Source organism: Cucumis melo, chromosome 1 (genome assembly GCF_025177605.1).
Source record: "Cucumis melo cultivar AY chromosome 1, USDA_Cmelo_AY_1.0, whole genome shotgun sequence".
Taxonomy (NCBI): Eukaryota; Viridiplantae; Streptophyta; class Magnoliopsida; order Cucurbitales; family Cucurbitaceae; genus Cucumis; species Cucumis melo.
Genome location: NC_066857.1, coordinates 25,949,465 through 25,968,099, shown reverse-complemented (window position 1 = coordinate 25,968,099; position 18,635 = coordinate 25,949,465). Strand labels below are relative to the sequence as shown.

General features: G+C 40.9%; 3 protein-coding genes and 1 long non-coding RNA gene across 5 annotated transcripts; 1 reads left to right on the top strand and 3 right to left on the bottom strand.

The window, feature by feature from the left end:
* Positions 1-2,370: 2,370 nt before the first annotated feature.
* Positions 2,371-4,092, bottom strand: LOC103497573 (S-protein homolog 74-like). Of its 2 annotated transcripts, none has more exons than XM_051080002.1 (2): positions 3,945-4,092; positions 2,371-2,917 (listed from the first exon to the last, which is right to left on the bottom strand). In XM_051080002.1, the coding sequence occupies exon 2, from the start codon at positions 2,883-2,885 to the stop codon at positions 2,445-2,447; it is 441 nt and encodes a 146-aa protein (XP_050935959.1). In that variant the 5' UTR covers positions 2,886-2,917; positions 3,945-4,092; the 3' UTR covers positions 2,371-2,444. The 2 variants fall into 2 exon arrangements, with proteins under 2 accessions (XP_050935959.1, XP_050935960.1); XM_051080003.1 differs by having other exon boundaries at positions 2,371-2,905; positions 3,945-4,091.
* A 272-nt stretch (positions 4,093-4,364) lies between these two features.
* Positions 4,365-12,216, bottom strand: LOC127144272 (uncharacterized). Its single transcript, XR_007815877.1, has 2 exons — positions 12,067-12,216; positions 4,365-4,988 (listed from the first exon to the last, which is right to left on the bottom strand). It is a non-coding gene; the product is annotated as an uncharacterized LOC127144272 (long non-coding RNA).
* On the top strand, positions 4,982-13,515 carry LOC127144269 (uncharacterized). The gene is made up of 4 exons (XM_051079994.1): positions 4,982-5,239; positions 5,324-5,392; positions 6,141-7,930; positions 13,243-13,515. The coding sequence occupies exons 3-4, from the start codon at positions 6,697-6,699 to the stop codon at positions 13,290-13,292; spliced, it is 1,284 nt and encodes a 427-aa protein (XP_050935951.1). The 5' UTR covers positions 4,982-5,239; positions 5,324-5,392; positions 6,141-6,696; the 3' UTR covers positions 13,293-13,515.
* A 2,697-nt stretch (positions 13,516-16,212) lies between these two features.
* LOC103497649 (uncharacterized) lies at positions 16,213-18,216 on the bottom strand. The gene is made up of 3 exons (XM_008459897.1): positions 17,777-18,216; positions 17,476-17,698; positions 16,213-16,416 (listed from the first exon to the last, which is right to left on the bottom strand). The coding sequence occupies exons 1-3, from the start codon at positions 18,214-18,216 to the stop codon at positions 16,213-16,215; spliced, it is 867 nt and encodes a 288-aa protein (XP_008458119.1).
* Positions 18,217-18,635: the final 419 nt, after the last annotated feature.

Genomic DNA, 18,635 nt, shown 5'->3' with positions numbered 1-18,635 from the left:
TATTTTGTAAAGCTTCTCGTTGACCTTGACTCAAAGTTGTATCATTTTCTAGTTTTTCATAACCATTATTAACAATGTTCTACGCATCTTGTGAACCAAGTAGAGCTTTCATTCGAATACAGAAACTGCTATAATTTTTTTTCGTAAGTCGAGGTACTTGGAAGGGAACTAAATTGTTGTTTGCCATTTGCAAAAAGAATTTTTTAGACTCCAAACTCAAGCTCTGATACCACTTTGTTGAAAGCATATGATGAACACCCCAAATAAATAATCACCAAATAGAATATTTGAGAAGAAATAAGAACAAACTTATTGGAAGACTTTAACTCATTCTGTGTGTATTCTACTTCACATTTGGATGATTTAGATTACAACATTTCAATCCTATTTATAAAAATGTCATAAACATAACCCATACCACAATTAAACACAACAATTTAAATCTTACACTTAATTGATGCGAAAATCTTACTAAATTAACTCTAACATTTTAATTCTCACATCCTTTAATTTTTTCTTTAACACTCATAAATCAATTCGCATATAATTTATTTATTTAAAACATGTTTATTTTTTAGCATCCTAATGTTCTTCCTTTTTATTCCTTAATTATTTTATGTAATGGACCAAGTAATTGTGTTGATGTCTTATTGTTAATTTCTCTTATGTTCTTTTCTAGATAAGGACTTGCAAATTTGTATTTAAAGAGCTGCCTCACCATTTTGATATATAAGTCCGAATATTGTGTTCTTCCTTTTTTTTTTTTACCCTTAATTTTTTGCATAGCCCAAGAAAGTTAGATGATTTAGCCTTTTGTTTTATTCTTCAAAGTTGATATGTTCTCATACAAATAAAGTTAAAATTAAATTTTTAAAAAATAAACATATTAGTAGCGGTTTTTGTTAGTGATTCAATGAATTTACAATATATGGTTTGATGGCAAATAACAGAGTGAGAGAAAAGAATGCTCGAAGTATACTAGTCGATACAATGTAATAGAAAAGGGACTCAAATTGATCGGGGAGGATGAAGAAGGATTGAATAGGATGCCTAGTTTTGGATCGAGAAATACATATTAGATGAGTTGTTTATCTTTTTTCTTAAAACAAAAAAGGTTAGCGTAAAAATTGATGTATAGCCAGATTGCATGTGAGATACATATCTAGAAAGTATTTGAGAGTATCGATATCTGATATGGATTCTTTACCCCACAATACTCTGCAGTTGCTTCTAAATAGAGAGGTGAAGATCATTTTTGGTATAGCATATGCATGTGTGGAGGAATGCAAAGAAAAAGAGATTTACCCAAAACAACGTACTTGATTCGTGAGTTCCAATTCTAATTAAGTGATTCTTTTTTTCTTTTATGTAATGTTATCACGTTTCTTAAATATTTATCTTGATAGGATCGATTTATTTGTGTAGCTATTATTACTAATAGTGGAAATAATTTTGACTACGTCTACGTAATTTTTTACTTCTCAATTTGATGAGGTTTTTCTACGTTAAAATTGTCGATGTTTTGTGTTTTGTTCATTGTTTTACGACTTGGTTAATTTCCGTTAGGTGTTTAGAGAAAAGAGACAAACCCATTCAAGAGGTTGAATATGAATGGTTAAAGAATGAATGGTCCAGTCTCTTGGCTTCGCAACAATATTTCTATGATCATTCATAAACAAGAGAATAAGAAGGCTTGGCAGGAAATCATTAACCATGAAAGCAAGGCTATAAAGACGAATTCGAAGTCGAATTGACTCTTTAATGACTAGGGATATAAAACAGACAACCAGAGAAACGAGCTAGTCTGGCATCCATGTTTTCCATTTAGTATTAATAGTGGATTTGGAACTCGATGGTCAAGAATATTTCATTAACAGAAATTCATAAGTACAAAAACGGGAGCAAATTAAAATGGGTATGGAAAAATAACTTAACGTCTTGTGAGGACTCCGACGGCTCCAATAAATACTCGTATGCTTTCCCTTGGGATCCAAAGATTTGTGATATGCATCAACTTTTGTTTATTTTCTACTACCTCAAATTGCCTCAAGTAGCAATGGTTGAATGAATGAATTTCATTGCTAATTAACCTCGGAATGCCCCTTTGATCAATCATAAATTAGTTTTAGTCGATTATTGGGCTATCTAGTTATATTGGTCCATTTTAACAAAGATACACTGACATCCGTTGGTACATCAAAACATTACAACTAATTAGTTGACATTTCTCATAGGCTAGACTGATATCTAATTGGTTAATCATATAATTAATAAACTCTTAAGCAATTGTGTCTAGAAATTTAACCTAATGTTTTATATACTAACATAAATCAAATGCAAATAAATAAAACAAAAGGCAAGAGGTTAAAATATTAGAACATATCAAAATTTATTTTATAAAGCAATACTTTCAGCACATAAGAAATGAACATCATATATTCATTCTACTTGGTTGCTGGAAATTTCCAATAATGAATAAACTCATCCTCATTTGTACTATTATCTTTGAGGTAAATCCCATTGTCTTCGACGGTCCAATTGCAAATATTACCATCACATTTGACACGCAACCATTCGGTCTTCTTCTCAACCCAGAAAGCGTCGAACTTTAATTCATGTCCGTTTGGCTTGCGTAAGTAACACCAAAACAATGTCGTATCCCAAATGTTCACTTTGAAGTTCCACTTGAACTCGGCTCCGGTGCTAAGGGTTTGCTTGCCCAAATCAGAGTCTTTCGACTTGCATTGCACGAACAACGCTTGCCCATTGCTCAATCCATTCTTGATGTGGATCTCCCATGAGCTCAATGGTTTCGAGTGAGCCAAGGCCAAGGTCGAGACAACCAAGAAGACCAAAAGTTGGTCCTTGAAAGAGATAGCACCCATTGTACGTTGATGGATTATCTCTGCATGGAGAGCTATTTTTTGTGCATGTTATTTTACAAAATTAATGGTTGGTTTTCAAAGATCTTATCACTATTTCTAATTTTGAATTCAAATGCCTTTTGTGTTGCTCCATTTTTCTGTGTTATATCTAATTACTAATTATTTTCAACAATAAATTCAGATCCTTTTGATTGATTTTCCTAATCTCCAATATGGTTGAGTTTTTTGTGAGCGTAATTACCTTTAATTTTCCAGTAGCCACAAAAAAAAAAAAAAAAAAAAAAAAAAAAGAAGAAAAATAATAATTAAGTGTATAACAACGTTTTAAAATAATAACTAATATAGCAAAAGATTGTTTACAATTTTTTAAAAATTTGTTACATGTGCTGAGACTTTGAATCTTGCAATCATCTCATACTAAGGTGTTTGCATGTGCATTTGTCATTAGTTTTCACCTGGTTTAAAGTTTATTTTAGCCTCAAAATCTAACAAATTTGCATTCATGTTTAAACTTTCACATGTTTTATCCCAATTACCTGCATGCTCATATCTTTTGAATATTTCTGAGTTTTTGTCATCAAAGTTTGTTATTTCTTTTTCAAAGCCAATTTTTTTTTGGCGTTAATACTATCATATAATTCAAAGCCCACACATTTCATGAAGGTAGGGAAGGAAGTGACAATAGGTAATATAAGTGAAGATAATTATCTCCATTGATACGAGATATTTTGGATAAAATCAAAAGCAAACCTATGACTATGTATGTCGAAAGTTGACAATATTATATCTTGTTGGGATATTAGGATAAGATTTTTGTCCCAATTAGGCCCCCAGACCAAATAGATATAGAAAAATGAAGAAATTCAAGTATGAATGGCAATACAATTCATATGCTAAAATTTTATACTAAGTCATAAATAATTTCAAATATGCAGGCATAAAAGCCAAAATGTGTAGGAAAAAAAACTTTGAGACTGGAATCTTGCATCCTATACTGAACTAAAAAAAATTGAACAAATACACAATATATTTTAGGATGAAGATGTACTTTTGAATTACCTAGGTGTTTGCAGAGGGTCCAATGTACAAGGAATTTGTGAAGTTTTTTTTTTTTTTTTTGTCAAAGAGAAACAAAAGAAAATTAAAGTTTTCCCTCAAGTTATTTTTGTGTTAAAATATATAAAGAAAGAGATAGTGATGAGGAGGATGAGGGAGATTTGATGCGGAGAGAGAGAAGGAAAACAATAACAGATAAAGAGATAAATTAGCTCCAAACAAAAGAGAGAGACCAATAGAAATTCGTCCGCAAATTTTCAACGTAAATCATCCTTTGTTTAACCCTTTTCTTAAGATAGGTCTTGTAACACCCCAATGATCTCATGTTGTTCATTTTTTTTTAAAATTCGATTATTTATTTTTATTTTATTCATTTATTTGTTTATAATTAAATAATGAAACTTATGTCATCAAGATGTGAATTTTCCCCTTTTAAAATATTAAGCAAATTTCAACTTTAATTATACTTGGTAATTAAAGATTTAATTGGTATTTGGAAGTTGAGGGAAAGGAGGAATTTGGTGAGGATATTGGAGAAATTTGAGAGAGAAGGGTGAAATTTGGAATTTAACAAAGAAGAGAAAAGAAGGGAAATTATTTTATAAAAGGAAAAGAAAAGGAAAAAGAAAAGGAAAAGAAAAGGAAAAGAAAAGAGAAGAGGGAGAGAAGGGGAAACCCTAGCCGCCGCCGCCAATCTCCACCGCCGCCGCCGCCGTCGCACGCCGCCGCAAGCCAGCCATCGTAGAAGCCGCGTCGTACCGCGTCCGCCAGCCGAAGGAGCCGCGCCGCTTCGATCTGAGGCAGGTCAGCCGAAACCCGTCGCGTCCCGAAGCCGAATCCACCTCTGCGCCGAACGCGTCGCGAAGCCGAGATCCATCTCCACGTCGAAGCCGCGTCGCCAGCCATCGTCGTCTGCATCCGAGCCGCGAACGCGTCTGCAAATCCGAGCCGCGAACGCGCCTACACCCGAGCCGTATCGAAGCCGCGAACGCGCCCGCCTCCAGCCGACGAACGAACCCGAACCCGGAACCGCCCGCGCGCTCGAACCTGGAACCGCCCGCGCGCCCGAACCCGGAACCGAACCCGCGCCCGTGCCACACGTGCCTGACTCTCCCGCGTGCAAGCGCGCCGCGCCGTGTGTTCCGCGTAGCCGAGCCGCGTCCCCTCCCTGTAGCAAGCCGAGCCGCACGCGAAGTCCCCATACCGAGCCGAGCCGCGTCTGCACCAAGCCGAGCCGGTCCTGCCTTCTTCCAGCCGAGCCGCCAAGCCTGTTTTGGCTCCTTCCACCTAAATTTTTGGTAATTTCCAAATTCCCTAGCCTGCCCAGTAATTAAATGAGTTAATTTGGAAATTTAATTAATTTAATTACTTTCCTCAAGAAGCAAATTGGACCAAATAGCTGCTGCAGCTTAGGACTTCCTCAGTAGGAACTCATCTAGCAACATCTCGAGGTAAGAGATTTCTACTACTAGCCCCATGTGAGAATTTGATGTTGCATGTTCCTTCAGTGACATACGATGATGGTTGGGCTTACGATGTATGATAATATTTTATCATGATCTGACGAATGACATGGCCATACTTTGGCATAATATTATGGTAATGAGAACCCTCGAACCATATGTGACTGTATGGGAAGACTGATGGACTTATGATGTATGTGACTGTATGATAAGACTGATGGACTTATGATGTATGAGACTGTATGATAAGACTGATGGACTTACGACGTATGTGACTGTATAATGAGAACTATTAGTGACTGTTTGATGATAGCTGTAGTGGGGGATGAGATGGTGGTTATTTTCTGATGATAATTTGATGACGTATGCATATGTATGTTGGGATTGGGGTATCTGTTAACTTCTCCTATCTGAGTCGTACCTGCATGGGTGTCCTTCGGGATCACCACCTATTTAGGACTGTTAGGCTCGACGGGGCGCCAGTCCAGCATGACTATAGATATGACTCGAGCGACTCGACGGGGTCCTCGCATCCCGACGGTCCTAAGTGTCCCCTGGACACCGAAGACCAGAGTTAAGTCCCCACGGGGCGCATGTTGCACGTGTTCGGGAGCGTGCCAGAGATTGGGTACTAGTTTCAGGACTCGATAGGAATGTTAACAGGCACCTAGTGGGACTAGTAGTGGGTCCCTTACTGAGTATTTTTATACTCATTCTCTTCGTTTTATGTTTTCAGGTAGAGGACGAGGCAAGGGCAAGGGCAAGCTGGCGAGCGACGTGAAGTGACCGTGGCGAGCCATAGGGGTTTTCCTGCTTCCGCACATGTTTTACTTTACAGTTAAATTCATGTTTCGGCTTTCTGCATGTTTACTTTGGTTATTTTTGTAGATAGGGCCCGCTTAGGGATTTTAAACTTAACTCGTATTTCTACATGTTACTTTAACTATCTTTCATAAATACATTTGCTAGATTTCTTTGCATTTATTTACACCGGATTTTATGACTTAAACACTGATCCTAGATTCAGTAACCACTTCGATTCAGCATAAAGAGTCGGGTCGTTACAGTTGGTATCAGAGCGCAGTGTTTTAGGTCCTGTAGACTGACTTATGATGTAAGTCATTTTGTTTTGATTTTTACCTCACCCTATGGCTATACGGTCCTTCGTCACTCGCCAGGTATGCCTAAAGCTTTACAAATATTAAGATTATAATGTTGCCTGATTAGATTAGACTTAGAGTGAGAATATTGAGTTCTAGTGGTGAAAAATTTGTTGGTGAATTTTAGGAAGAATGCCGCCACGTAGAGGTGCACGCCGAGGAGGTGGCAGGGGAGGCAGAGGAGCCGGTCGTGGCCAACCGGCGGAGCAACCTGCCGCGCCGCCAGTCAACCCCGACGTACCAGTCAACCCTAATGCACCGGTCACTCAGGCGGATCTCGCCGCAATGGAGCAGCGTTACCAGGCCATGCTGCAAGCTGCTCTAGCGCCGTTCCTCGCTGCTCAGCAGAACCAGGCCGCCCCTGTTCAGGACCAGCCTGTAGTCCCTCCAGCCCCTGTTCAGGACCAGCCCGTCATCCCTCCAGCCCCGGTGGAAGCCCAGCCGGTGCCAGTACAACTGTCAGCTGAGGCCAAGCACTTGAGGGATTTTAGGAAGTACAACCCGAAGACTTTCGACGGATCCTTGGACAACCCCTTTAGAGCCCAGCTGTGGTTGACATCCATAGAGACGATCTTCAGGTACATGAAGTGCCCAGAAGACCAGAAGGTGCAGTGTGCAGCTTTCTGTTTGGAGGATAGGGGGACTGCCTGGTGGGAGACTGCTGAGAGGGCGCTGGGAGGAGATGCCAGCAAGATCACATGGGAGCAATTCAGGGAGAGCTTTTATGCTAAGTTCTTCTCTGCCAACGTGAAGCACGCCAAGCTCCAAGAATTCCTAAACTTGGAGCAAGGCAAACTGAGCGTGGAACAGTATGATGCCGAGTTCGACCTGTTGTCCCGTTTTGCCCCTGATGTGGTAAGGGATGAGGCCGCCAGGACTGAGAGATTTGTTAATGGCCTCAGGTTAGACCTCCAGGGTTTTGTACGAGCTCTTCGACCAACCACTCATGCGGATGCTCTACGCATAGCACTGGATCTGAGCCTGCATGAGAGAGCTGGTCAATCTAAGGTTGTCGGCACAGGGTCAGCCTCGGGACAGAAGAGGAAGGCGGAGGCGCAGCCCGACGTAGTACCACAGCAGACTCCGAGGTCAGGAGGTGTCTTCCAGAGACACCGTCGGGAGCTGGCAGCAGCTGGGAGAACTTTGAGAGAGCTACCCACTTGTACTACCTGTGGGAAGGTCCATGGAGGACAATGTTTAGCTGGGAGTGGAGTCTGCTTCAGGTGCAGGCAGCCGGGGCACACTGCTGATGCGTGTCCTCGGAAACCCTTAGAGACGACGCCACGTCAGCCTTCTGCTCCCCAGCAGGGGAGAGTCTTTGCCACGAACCGGCAGGAGGCCGAGCGAGCTAGTACGGTGGTGACAGGTACGCTCCCAATCTTGGGGCATTATGCTTTGGTACTATTTGACTCGGGGTCATCGCATTCATTTATATCCTCTATTTTTGTCAAGCATGCGGGTTTAGAAGTAGAACCGTTGGGTAGTGCCTTGTCTGTCTCTACTCCTTCTGGAGAGGTCCTTTTGTCTAAGGAAAAAATAAGGGCATGTTGGGTAGAAATAGCAAACCATACCTTGAACGTAACTTTACTGGTGCTAGATATGCAAGATTTCGATGTAATTTTAGGCATGGATTGGTTGTCAACTAACCATGCAACCATAGACTGTTTTAATAAGGAAGTAGTCTTTAACCCTCCTTCCGGGGATAAGTTTAAGTTTAGAGGAGCAGGCATGGTAGGTATACCCAAGGTCATCTCAGCAATGAAGGCGAGTAAGCTACTTAGCCAGGGTACTTGGGGTATCTTGGCGAACGTAGTAGATATGGCAGAACCAGAAGTTTCCCTATCTTCCGAACCAGTAGTAAGGGAGTACCCTGACGTTTTCCCCGACGAACTCCCAGGACTTCCGCCTCCCAGGGAGGTAGACTTCGCCATTGAGTTAGAGCCCGGCACCGCCCCTATCTCTAGAGCTCCTTACAGAATGGCTCCAGCTGAGCTAAAGGAGTTGAAGGTCCAGTTACAGGAGTTGCTGGACAAAGGCTTCATCCGGCCCAGTGTATCACCTTGGGGAGCCCCAGTGTTGTTCGTGAAGAAGAAGGATGGGTCGATGCGCCTTTGCATTGACTACCGAGAATTGAACAAGGTGACAGTTAAGAACCGCTACCCCTTACCCAGAATCGAGGACCTGTTCGACCAGTTACAGGGGGCCACCGTCTTTTCCAAGATCGACCTGCGATCAGGCTATCACCAGTTGAGGATTAGGGACGGTGATATTCCCAAGACGGCCTTTCGTTCGAGGTACGGACACTACGAATTCATAGTGATGTCCTTTGGTTTAACTAATGCCCCTGCAGTGTTCATGGATTTGATGAACAGGGTGTTTAAGGACTTTCTAGACCAATTCGTCATAGTCTTCATTGACGATATCTTGATCTATTCCAAGACTGAGGCCGAACACGAAGAGCACTTGCACCAAGTCTTGGAGACCCTTCGAGCTCATAAGCTATACGCCAAGTTCTCCAAGTGTGAGTTCTGGTTAAAGAAGGTGACATTTTTAGGGCACGTGGTTTCCAGTGAGGGAGTCTCGGTGGACCCAGCTAAGGTCGAAGCGGTGACCAACTGGCCTCGACCGTCTACAGTCAGTGAGATTCGCAGTTTTCTGGGTCTGGCAGGATACTACAGGAGGTTTGTAGAAGACTTCTCACGCATAGCCAGCCCATTGACCCAGTTGACCAGGAAGGGAACCCCTTTTGTCTGGAGCCCAGCATGTGAGAGTAGTTTCCAAGAGCTTAAGCAGAAGCTAGTGACGGCACCAGTCCTGACAGTGCCTGATGGGTCGGGAAGTTTTGTGATCTATAGTGATGCCTCTAAGAAAGGACTGGGATGTGTCCTGATGCAGCAAGGTAAGGTAGTTGCGTATGCCTCACGCCAGTTGAAGAATCATGAGCAGAACTACCCTACCCACGACTTGGAGTTGGCAGCTGTAGTCTTTGCACTGAAGATATGGAGGCACTATCTGTACGGTGAGAAGATTCAGATTTACACCGACCACAAGAGCCTGAAGTATTTCTTCACTCAGAAGGAGTTGAACATGAGGCAGAGGAGGTGGCTCGAGTTGGTGAAAGACTACGACTGCGAGATCCTGTACCATCCAGGTAAAGCAAATGTAGTGGCTGACGCGCTGAGTAGGAAGGTTGCACATTCAGCAGCGCTAGTCACGAAGCAGACCCCCTTACTCAGGGATTTGGAGAGAGCCGAGATTGCAGTCTCAGTAGGTGAGGTTGCCGCACAGTTGGCTCAGTTGACAGTTCAGCCAACCTTGAGGCAAAAGATCATTGCTGCTCAGCTGAGTGATCCTTACTTGGCAGAGAAACGTCGTATGGTAGAGACGGAGCAAGGTGAAGAGTTCTCTATATCCTCTGATGATGGCCTTATGTTTGAGGGACGCCTGTGTGTGCCGGAAGACAGCGCAGTTAAGACAGAGCTTTTGACTGAGGCTCACAGTTCCCCGTTTACCATGCACCCTGGGAGTACGAAGATGTACCAGGACTTAAGGAGTGTCTATTGGTGGAGGGGCATGAAGAGGGATGTAGCAGAGTTCGTCAGTAGGTGCTTGGTGTGCCAGCAGGTGAAGGCACCTAGGCAGCATCCAGCAGGGTTGTTGCAACCCTTGAGTGTGCCAGGGTGGAAGTGGGAGAGTGTGTCGATGGACTTTATCACGGGACTGCCCAAGACCTTGAAGGGCTACACGGTGATCTGGGTTGTGGTCGACAGACTCACGAAGACAGCCCACTTCGTGCCAGGGAAATCCACGTACACTGCCAGCAAGTGGGGGCAGTTATACATGACGGAAATAGTAAGACTGCACGGAGTACCAGTATCCATCGTTTCAGACAGGGATGCCCGTTTCACTTCGAAATTTTGGCAAGGGCTCCAACTTGCATTAGGTACGAGGCTGGACTCAGCACGGCATTCCACCCTCAGACTGATGGTCAGACAGAGAGACTGAACCAGATTTTGGAGGATATGCTGCGGGCCTGTGTGCTAGAGTTTTCAGGAAGTTGGGACTCCCACCTGCATCTAATGGAGTTCGCCTATAATAACAGTTACCAGGCTACCATTGGTATGGCTCCGTTTGAGGCTCTGTATGGCAAGTGCTGTAGATCCCCTGTCTGCTGGGGCGAGGTTGGAGAGCAGAGGATGCTAGGCCCCGAGTTAGTGCAGACTACCAATGCAGCCATACAGAAGATCCGAGCTCGTATGCTGACCGCACAGAGCAGACAGAAGAGTTACGCTGATGTACGACGTAAGGACCTCGAGTTTGAAGTGGGAGATATGGTCTTTTTGAAGGTAGCACCGATGAAGGGCGTTCTGAGGTTCGAGAAGAAGGGGAAGTTGAGTCCACGTTTCGTGGGGCCATTTGAGATACTGGAACGGATTGGCCCTGTGGCTTATCGTTTGGCCTTGCCCCCATCCCTCTCAGCAGTGCATGACGTATTCCATGTCTCCATGTTGAGGAGGTATGTCGCAGACCCGACGCACATCGTGGACTTCGAGCCCCTACAGGTCAGTAAGAACTTGAGCTACGAGGAGCAGCCTGTCGAGATCTTGGCAAGAGAGGTCAAGAAGCTTCGTAGTCGAGATATTCCACTAGTCAAAGTCCTCTGGCAGAACCATGGAGTTGAAGAGGCCACGTGGGAGAGAGAAGAGGACATAAAGGCCCAGTACCCAGAAATGTTCGAGGATTAGAGCTTTCGAGGACGAAAGCTTTCTAAGGGGGGAAGTTTGTAACACCCCAATGATCTCATGTTGTTCATTTTTTTTTAAAATTCGATTATTTATTTTTATTTTATTCATTTATTTGTTTATAATTAAATAATGAAACTTATGTCATCAAGATGTGAATTTTCCCCTTTTAAAATATTAAGCAAATTTCAACTTTAATTATACTTGGTAATTAAAGATTTAATTGGTATTTGGAAGTTGAGGGAAAGGAGGAATTTGGTGAGGATATTGGAGAAATTTGAGAGAGAAGGGTGAAATTTGGAATTTAACAAAGAAGAGAAAAGAAGGGAAATTATTTTATAAAAGGAAAAGAAAAGGAAAAAGAAAAGGAAAAGAAAAGGAAAAGAAAAGAGAAGAGGGAGAGAAGGGGAAACCCTAGCCGCCGCCGCCAATCTCCACCGCCGCCGCCGCCGTCGCACGCCGCCGCAAGCCAGCCATCGTAGAAGCCGCGTCGTACCGCGTCCGCCAGCCGAAGGAGCCGCGCCGCTTCGATCTGAGGCAGGTCAGCCGAAACCCGTCGCGTCCCGAAGCCGAATCCACCTCTGCGCCGAACGCGTCGCGAAGCCGAGATCCATCTCCACGTCGAAGCCGCGTCGCCAGCCATCGTCGTCTGCATCCGAGCCGCGAACGCGTCTGCAAATCCGAGCCGCGAACGCGCCTACACCCGAGCCGTATCGAAGCCGCGAACGCGCCCGCCTCCAGCCGACGAACGAACCCGAACCCGGAACCGCCCGCGCGCTCGAACCTGGAACCGCCCGCGCGCCCGAACCCGGAACCGAACCCGCGCCCGTGCCACACGTGCCTGACTCTCCCGCGTGCAAGCGCGCCGCGCCGTGTGTTCCGCGTAGCCGAGCCGCGTCCCCTCCCTGTAGCAAGCCGAGCCGCACGCGAAGTCCCCATACCGAGCCGAGCCGCGTCTGCACCAAGCCGAGCCGGTCCTGCCTTCTTCCAGCCGAGCCGCCAAGCCTGTTTTGGCTCCTTCCACCTAAATTTTTGGTAATTTCCAAATTCCCTAGCCTGCCCAGTAATTAAATGAGTTAATTTGGAAATTTAATTAATTTAATTACTTTCCTCAAGAAGCAAATTGGACCAAATAGCTGCTGCAGCTTAGGACTTCCTCAGTAGGAACTCATCTAGCAACATCTCGAGGTAAGAGATTTCTACTACTAGCCCCATGTGAGAATTTGATGTTGCATGTTCCTTCAGTGACATACGATGATGGTTGGGCTTACGATGTATGATAATATTTTATCATGATCTGACGAATGACATGGCCATACTTTGGCATAATATTATGGTAATGAGAACCCTCGAACCATATGTGACTGTATGGGAAGACTGATGGACTTATGATGTATGTGACTGTATGATAAGACTGATGGACTTATGATGTATGAGACTGTATGATAAGACTGATGGACTTACGACGTATGTGACTGTATAATGAGAACTATTAGTGACTGTTTGATGATAGCTGTAGTGGGGGATGAGATGGTGGTTATTTTCTGATGATAATTTGATGACGTATGCATATGTATGTTGGGATTGGGGTATCTGTTAACTTCTCCTATCTGAGTCGTACCTGCATGGGTGTCCTTCGGGATCACCACCTATTTAGGACTGTTAGGCTCGACGGGGCGCCAGTCCAGCATGACTATAGATATGACTCGAGCGACTCGACGGGGTCCTCGCATCCCGACGGTCCTAAGTGTCCCCTGGACACCGAAGACCAGAGTTAAGTCCCCACGGGGCGCATGTTGCACGTGTTCGGGAGCGTGCCAGAGATTGGGTACTAGTTTCAGGACTCGATAGGAATGTTAACAGGCACCTAGTGGGACTAGTAGTGGGTCCCTTACTGAGTATTTTTATACTCATTCTCTTCGTTTTATGTTTTCAGGTAGAGGACGAGGCAAGGGCAAGGGCAAGCTGGCGAGCGACGTGAAGTGACCGTGGCGAGCCATAGGGGTTTTCCTGCTTCCGCACATGTTTTACTTTACAGTTAAATTCATGTTTCGGCTTTCTGCATGTTTACTTTGGTTATTTTTGTAGATAGGGCCCGCTTAGGGATTTTAAACTTAACTCGTATTTCTACATGTTACTTTAACTATCTTTCATAAATACATTTGCTAGATTTCTTTGCATTTATTTACACCGGATTTTATGACTTAAACACTGATCCTAGATTCAGTAACCACTTCGATTCAGCATAAAGAGTCGGGTCGTTACAGGTCTACTTATTCAAAATTAGTTCAATTATTACGTTAATTTTTAACTTAATTTCGCTCAATTTTAATTTTTTGATTAACCAAATTTTTTAAATATTATTTAACTACATTTAACTAAGATAGACGGAAAAATAGTACTAAATGACAACTTTTTAAAATCGGTTATTTTGGATATCAAAGGCTCCATTCCATTTTGGCCAAAAGCCGGTATTATTTCCAATTCAAAAAGTCTAGCAATTATATTTTTTAGCCATATGAGAAAACTTTTTTTAGCTATGAATAACTCTCATCTTCATCTTCTTTATCCACGGGGAGACACACAACAAAAAGCCGCACAGAAACTTAAGGGATTTTTACACGACCTCTACATCCCCTCTTCTTCATCCAAACCTCTACCCGGCCTCCACAACCATCACTTCTCCTAGCCTTCATTATCTTTTTTTAAAAAAATCAAGAGATTTACAACATCCATTTTGTTTTCTCTTCTAGCAATCTTTTATCTCCATCTTTCTCACAAAATCTCTCTACAATGTCAAGAATCAACACACAAAAGAAAGTCTAACTTAATTGGAGGTGTATTGGCGTAGGGCATTTTGTCCCAATGATCCACACTTCAAACAACGAGTGAGTTTAATGTAACACCCTGAGTTTATGAGGGGGACATGAATGAACCGGATCTTGAGGACATGAAAGTAAGGTTAAGAAAGACTTGAAAAAATTAAAAGTTACTAACTATACCAATAAGGTGTACCTTCCTTTTGCATGAGTCAAAGTTAAGCATGCTTAACTTAAAGCAATTCTATATTGAGTGACCTCTTAGGAATTTTCTTAAGATGCATGTGAGTGAGGACGAAGCATGCTGAAAGGACTCATGTTAGTTTGTGGGGACAACTTTCACTCTAATAAGCCTTTAAATTTAAATAAGTAAGGATGATCTTGCCAAGTTGTAGGGGATGCAGGGGAATGTCGTAAATCCAAATTTTGAATCCTGGTCTAAATCTTGAGATTGGGGCATTACATTTAGTGTATAGGGATTTCTTCCTTTCTATCTTTTTTTTTCGTCGTCTTCTTATTATTATTTTATTTATTTTTCTTCAAGCATCGAGGAAAGAAATGCAAAAAAAAAAAAAAAAAAACTAAATGGTTAAACATTTGGTTAGTGGATTATTAGGCGTTGAGATTTAAGAAGCATGTAATTAGCTTCTTTAAAGAGCTTTTTTTCAATTTTTTGGAAGACTTTTGCAAATTTTGGTGATTTTTATTTTATAAAAAATTTATACCAAATTCTTTTTTCTCTCTAAATTCTCAATCTAATTTCCACCTTCAAAATCCATCAAACCCAAGGTAGACTCTTTTGACGTTGAATCTTTACAATTTTTTTTTGTTTCATTCACTTTAATTTCTTGCAATTAAATTCAACTTAACTCTCTCTCCCCCCTCCAGTTACATGGTTGAAAATTAGTTTGTTTGAAGAATCAGTATGCTCCTTAAGTTTGACCGACACTTACCATTAAGACTAGTTCTTGGTAAGTGAATTCCGTAAATTATTTGCCCCAGGTTTGGGCGACCAAACCCGTCTACAATCTTAGTACACGAAAATTATTTGGCAGCAAGCTTTACCGATGGTTGTATTTTTAGGCATCAGGATAAATCGTCAATGTCGACGCGCCTTCATTTTTTTAAAAAAAATTACTTTATTTTTAGAAGCAATATATTTCTCTAAGCTTCACTTTTAACTAAATATTCGGATAAAATATTCAAATACTCTATATAAAACAAAATATTTAAAAAGATAAAACACTAGAATTTCATTTAAATAGTCATATTAATTAAGCATCTTTACAAAAGTCCCAAAACCGACTAACCTAACTAGCTAATTAGAATAGTAAAAGACATTAATCTTGAAATACCTACCATCGTAGAGGTGGGTGGTTAGAACCCCCAACCTCCGACTGTGGTACTAAAAGAACTCTAAATAAGTGCTACCCATTACTTCCAAAATCACATTTAACCATCTCATTGTTGGAAACGTAATAGGCCCTCACAATACAAATCAAGAAACAAGAGAAGAAGATTGTTCTCTTATTCACACAATTGAGAAGAAAGAACTTGAATAATATTTCTTAAACTTGAATTTCTTACTTTCTTTCTTACATGCAAATGAGAAACCTTACACATATTTATACTAGTAGAAAAGTATATTAAAAGTCATTAACAATAAATATCAATATATGTGACTCTTCATATATCAATTTATTTAGTGATTAACTATTCCATGTATCTCAACTATTCATGCATATTTAATAATGCAAATTCATGTATTAAGTTTAGATTAATTTAATTTCAACCTCCTCCCTTAATCTAGACTTGAGCAACTCCAAGCTTTCCTCTGAATTTAACAAATAAGTCAAACTTAAGCGCCTTTGTAAAATATCAGCCACTTGATCTTGATTCTTGCAATATTTTACTATCACTTCTCCATCTTTAACCAAGTCTCTGATAAAATGATATTTGATTCTAATATGCTTGCTTCTTCCATAGAAAACTGGATTCTTTGATAATGCTATGGCAGATCCATTATCACAAAATAAAACAGTTTCACATTTTTTAGTATACTTCAATCCTTTTAACATCCACCGAAGTCATAAAGCTTGACATCCAGCTGCAGCTAACGAGATATATTCTTCTTCGGTTGTAGAAAGGGCAACAACAGATTGTTTCTTTGAAGTCCATGAAAAAACACCTGAACCCATACTAAAAACATAACCAGATGTACTTTTATGATCATCCACATTACCACCCCAGTCACTATCACAAAAGTCAAACAACACTGATTTTGAAACTTTCTTGTAATAAATTCCAAAACTAATGGTGCCAAGAATGTAATGAAGAGAAAATATATTTAATCAATGTTTTAAAAAAAAAACTTTATTTGAAGACTAGCATATGTCTCTCACACACTAGCACAAGCCCTCCCATGAATTTTTTTTTTTTTTTTGCTTTAAAATTATTTATTTTAAAACTCAAAATTAAATACATATTTCATAAGGTTTCCTAATCAATCTTTTTTGTAATAACCCACATCGATTTCGCTAAAAAAATCCTACGATGGAATCTAGAAATTTCTGGGAGTGTGTTATTTCTAGATTCTTGAGGTGGGGAATCAATATCTTTGGGAGTCCTAGATTTGATCCCAAGAGAAAATATATTTAATCAATGTTTTTTTAAAAAAAAAAAAAAAACTTTATTCGAAGACTAGCCTATGATAGAATTTGAGAAATTGTAATAATTTCTCATTCTCTTAAGGTGAGAAATTTTTCCTCAATATAGTCTAATTAATAGGTGTATCCCACTTATTTTATGGGATCATTGCTCCAAATATTAGAGTAGTGAGCAATGAAATAAGACATAGTTCTTTAAAAAAAAAGAATTTTATTCAATACATTAAATTTGGCCACCGTTTTCTAAAACGGGTGTTACGGGGTGCTAACACCTTTCCCGTACACAAATGACTCCCGAACTCAACTCTATTTTTTTTCGTAGACCAGTTTTTATTTTGTTCAAAATGATTTACTTTATTTCGGTGTCCAATCACACCGTAAAAAAAGATTGGTGGCGACTCCTCTTTTTTTCGTTTTTAAAATTAAACCCTTCTTAAGGACGTCGGCCGCTCCGCGTCGTCTTGGGTACGTGGCGACACACACTTCACAAATATTTGTCTCATGGTTGATATTTTGTATGTCTCTCACCATATGATTTTTGCACAAATAAGATAGTGATTTGAAGTTTAAATGACCAGATCGAAAATGCCAAAGCCAGGATGGATCCTTCAATATGCTGCTGAAGCAAGATATTTGACCATATGTAAAGTTAAGAGGAAACATCTTATTAGCAGTCATTTTTACCTTGGCAATAAGAACACCGACCTGATCTTTGATTGCACATATATCACCTTCAAATGAAACTTTTAAACCTCGTTGAAGCAGTTGGCCAATACTCAAAAGATTATGCTTTAGACCTGGAACATAAAACACATTTGTAACTCGTTTTGTGCCTTTCTTTGTCTTCACAAGCATATCACCTTGGCCTTTGACTTGTAGTCTGGTATTATCACCAGTCTTCACTTCACTTTAGAAAGATTCATCCAAAGTAACAAATATACTTCTATTTCCTGTCATGTGGTTACTACAACCACTATCAAGATACCATGTAGACTCTACAACATCGTCTTGAACACTACATGCGAGGAATAGAATGCCTTCATCATTTTTCTTCTGTTCTTTATGCATATTCATGGTGGTATTTCCATCTCCATTTTTTAGTGCCCAACAATCTCCTTGGAAATGACCATACTTTCTGCAATTAAAGCATTGAATGTGAGAGAAATTACCACGACCACCTCCTTGGTTTCTACCAAAGCCTCTTCCTCTTCTGCTTTCTCTTCCTCGAGATAAAGAAGAGCTTTCTTGTGAATTTTCAGAATTTGCACCGCTTCTATTATCATAGTTTCTTCCACCTCCTCGTATTCCATGACCACCACGTCTTCCATGTGAACTGCCTCTTAATGAAGTTTGCATTTGAAAAGCTTCCTCAGGGTTAACATCAAATTGTTTTAATCTTAGCTCATGGGATTGAAGAGAACCCATCAAGCTATTTATAGACAACGTAGATAAGTCTTTCTATTCTTCAATTGCAACGACGATATGCTCAAAATTTCTTGGCATACTTCTAAGAATCTTTTCAACAACTCTTTGATCGCCTACTTTTTCACCATTTGATCTTAAACTATTAACAATTACAAGAATACCATTGAAAAATTCTTCAATAGTTTCAGTTTCTTTCATTTTAATGCAATCAAATTCGGATCTGAGAGCTTGTAACCTTATCATCTTTACCTTATCTTCTCCTTAATAGGTAGATCGTAGAATATCCCAAGCCGCCTTTGCAAAATGGCTTTTGTGAAGAACAGTCAAAATCGTAGAATAACCTTATCATCTTTACTTTACCTTATCTTTACCTTTCGGTTTCTTTGGCCACAAGACTCAAGACAACTCTAGAAGAAACC

What these genes read in the sequence shown, in the direction of transcription:
- LOC103497573 (XM_051080002.1), bottom strand. Translation starts at nt 2,885, where the DNA reads ATGGGTGCTATCTCTTTCAAGGACCAACTTTTGGTCTTCTTGGTTGTC.
- LOC127144269 (XM_051079994.1), top strand. Translation starts at nt 6,697, where the DNA reads ATGCCGCCACGTAGAGGTGCACGCCGAGGAGGTGGCAGGGGAGGCAGA. An exon ending in AGCTAGTACGGTGGTGACAG is followed by an intron (nt 7,931 to 13,242) that starts GTACGCTCCCAA and finishes TTATGTTTTCAG; the next exon opens with GTAGAGGACGAGGCAAGGGC.
- LOC103497649 (XM_008459897.1), bottom strand. Translation starts at nt 18,216, where the DNA reads ATGGGTTCTCTTCAATCCCATGAGCTAAGATTAAAACAATTTGATGTT. An exon ending in GATGTTGTAGAGTCTACATG is followed by an intron (nt 17,699 to 17,776) that starts GTATCTTGATAG and finishes ATCTTTCTAAAG; the next exon opens with TGAAGTGAAGACTGGTGATA. An exon ending in TCGGTGTTCTTATTGCCAAG is followed by an intron (nt 16,417 to 17,475) that starts GTAAAAATGACT and finishes ATTTATTACAAG; the next exon opens with AAAGTTTCAAAATCAGTGTT.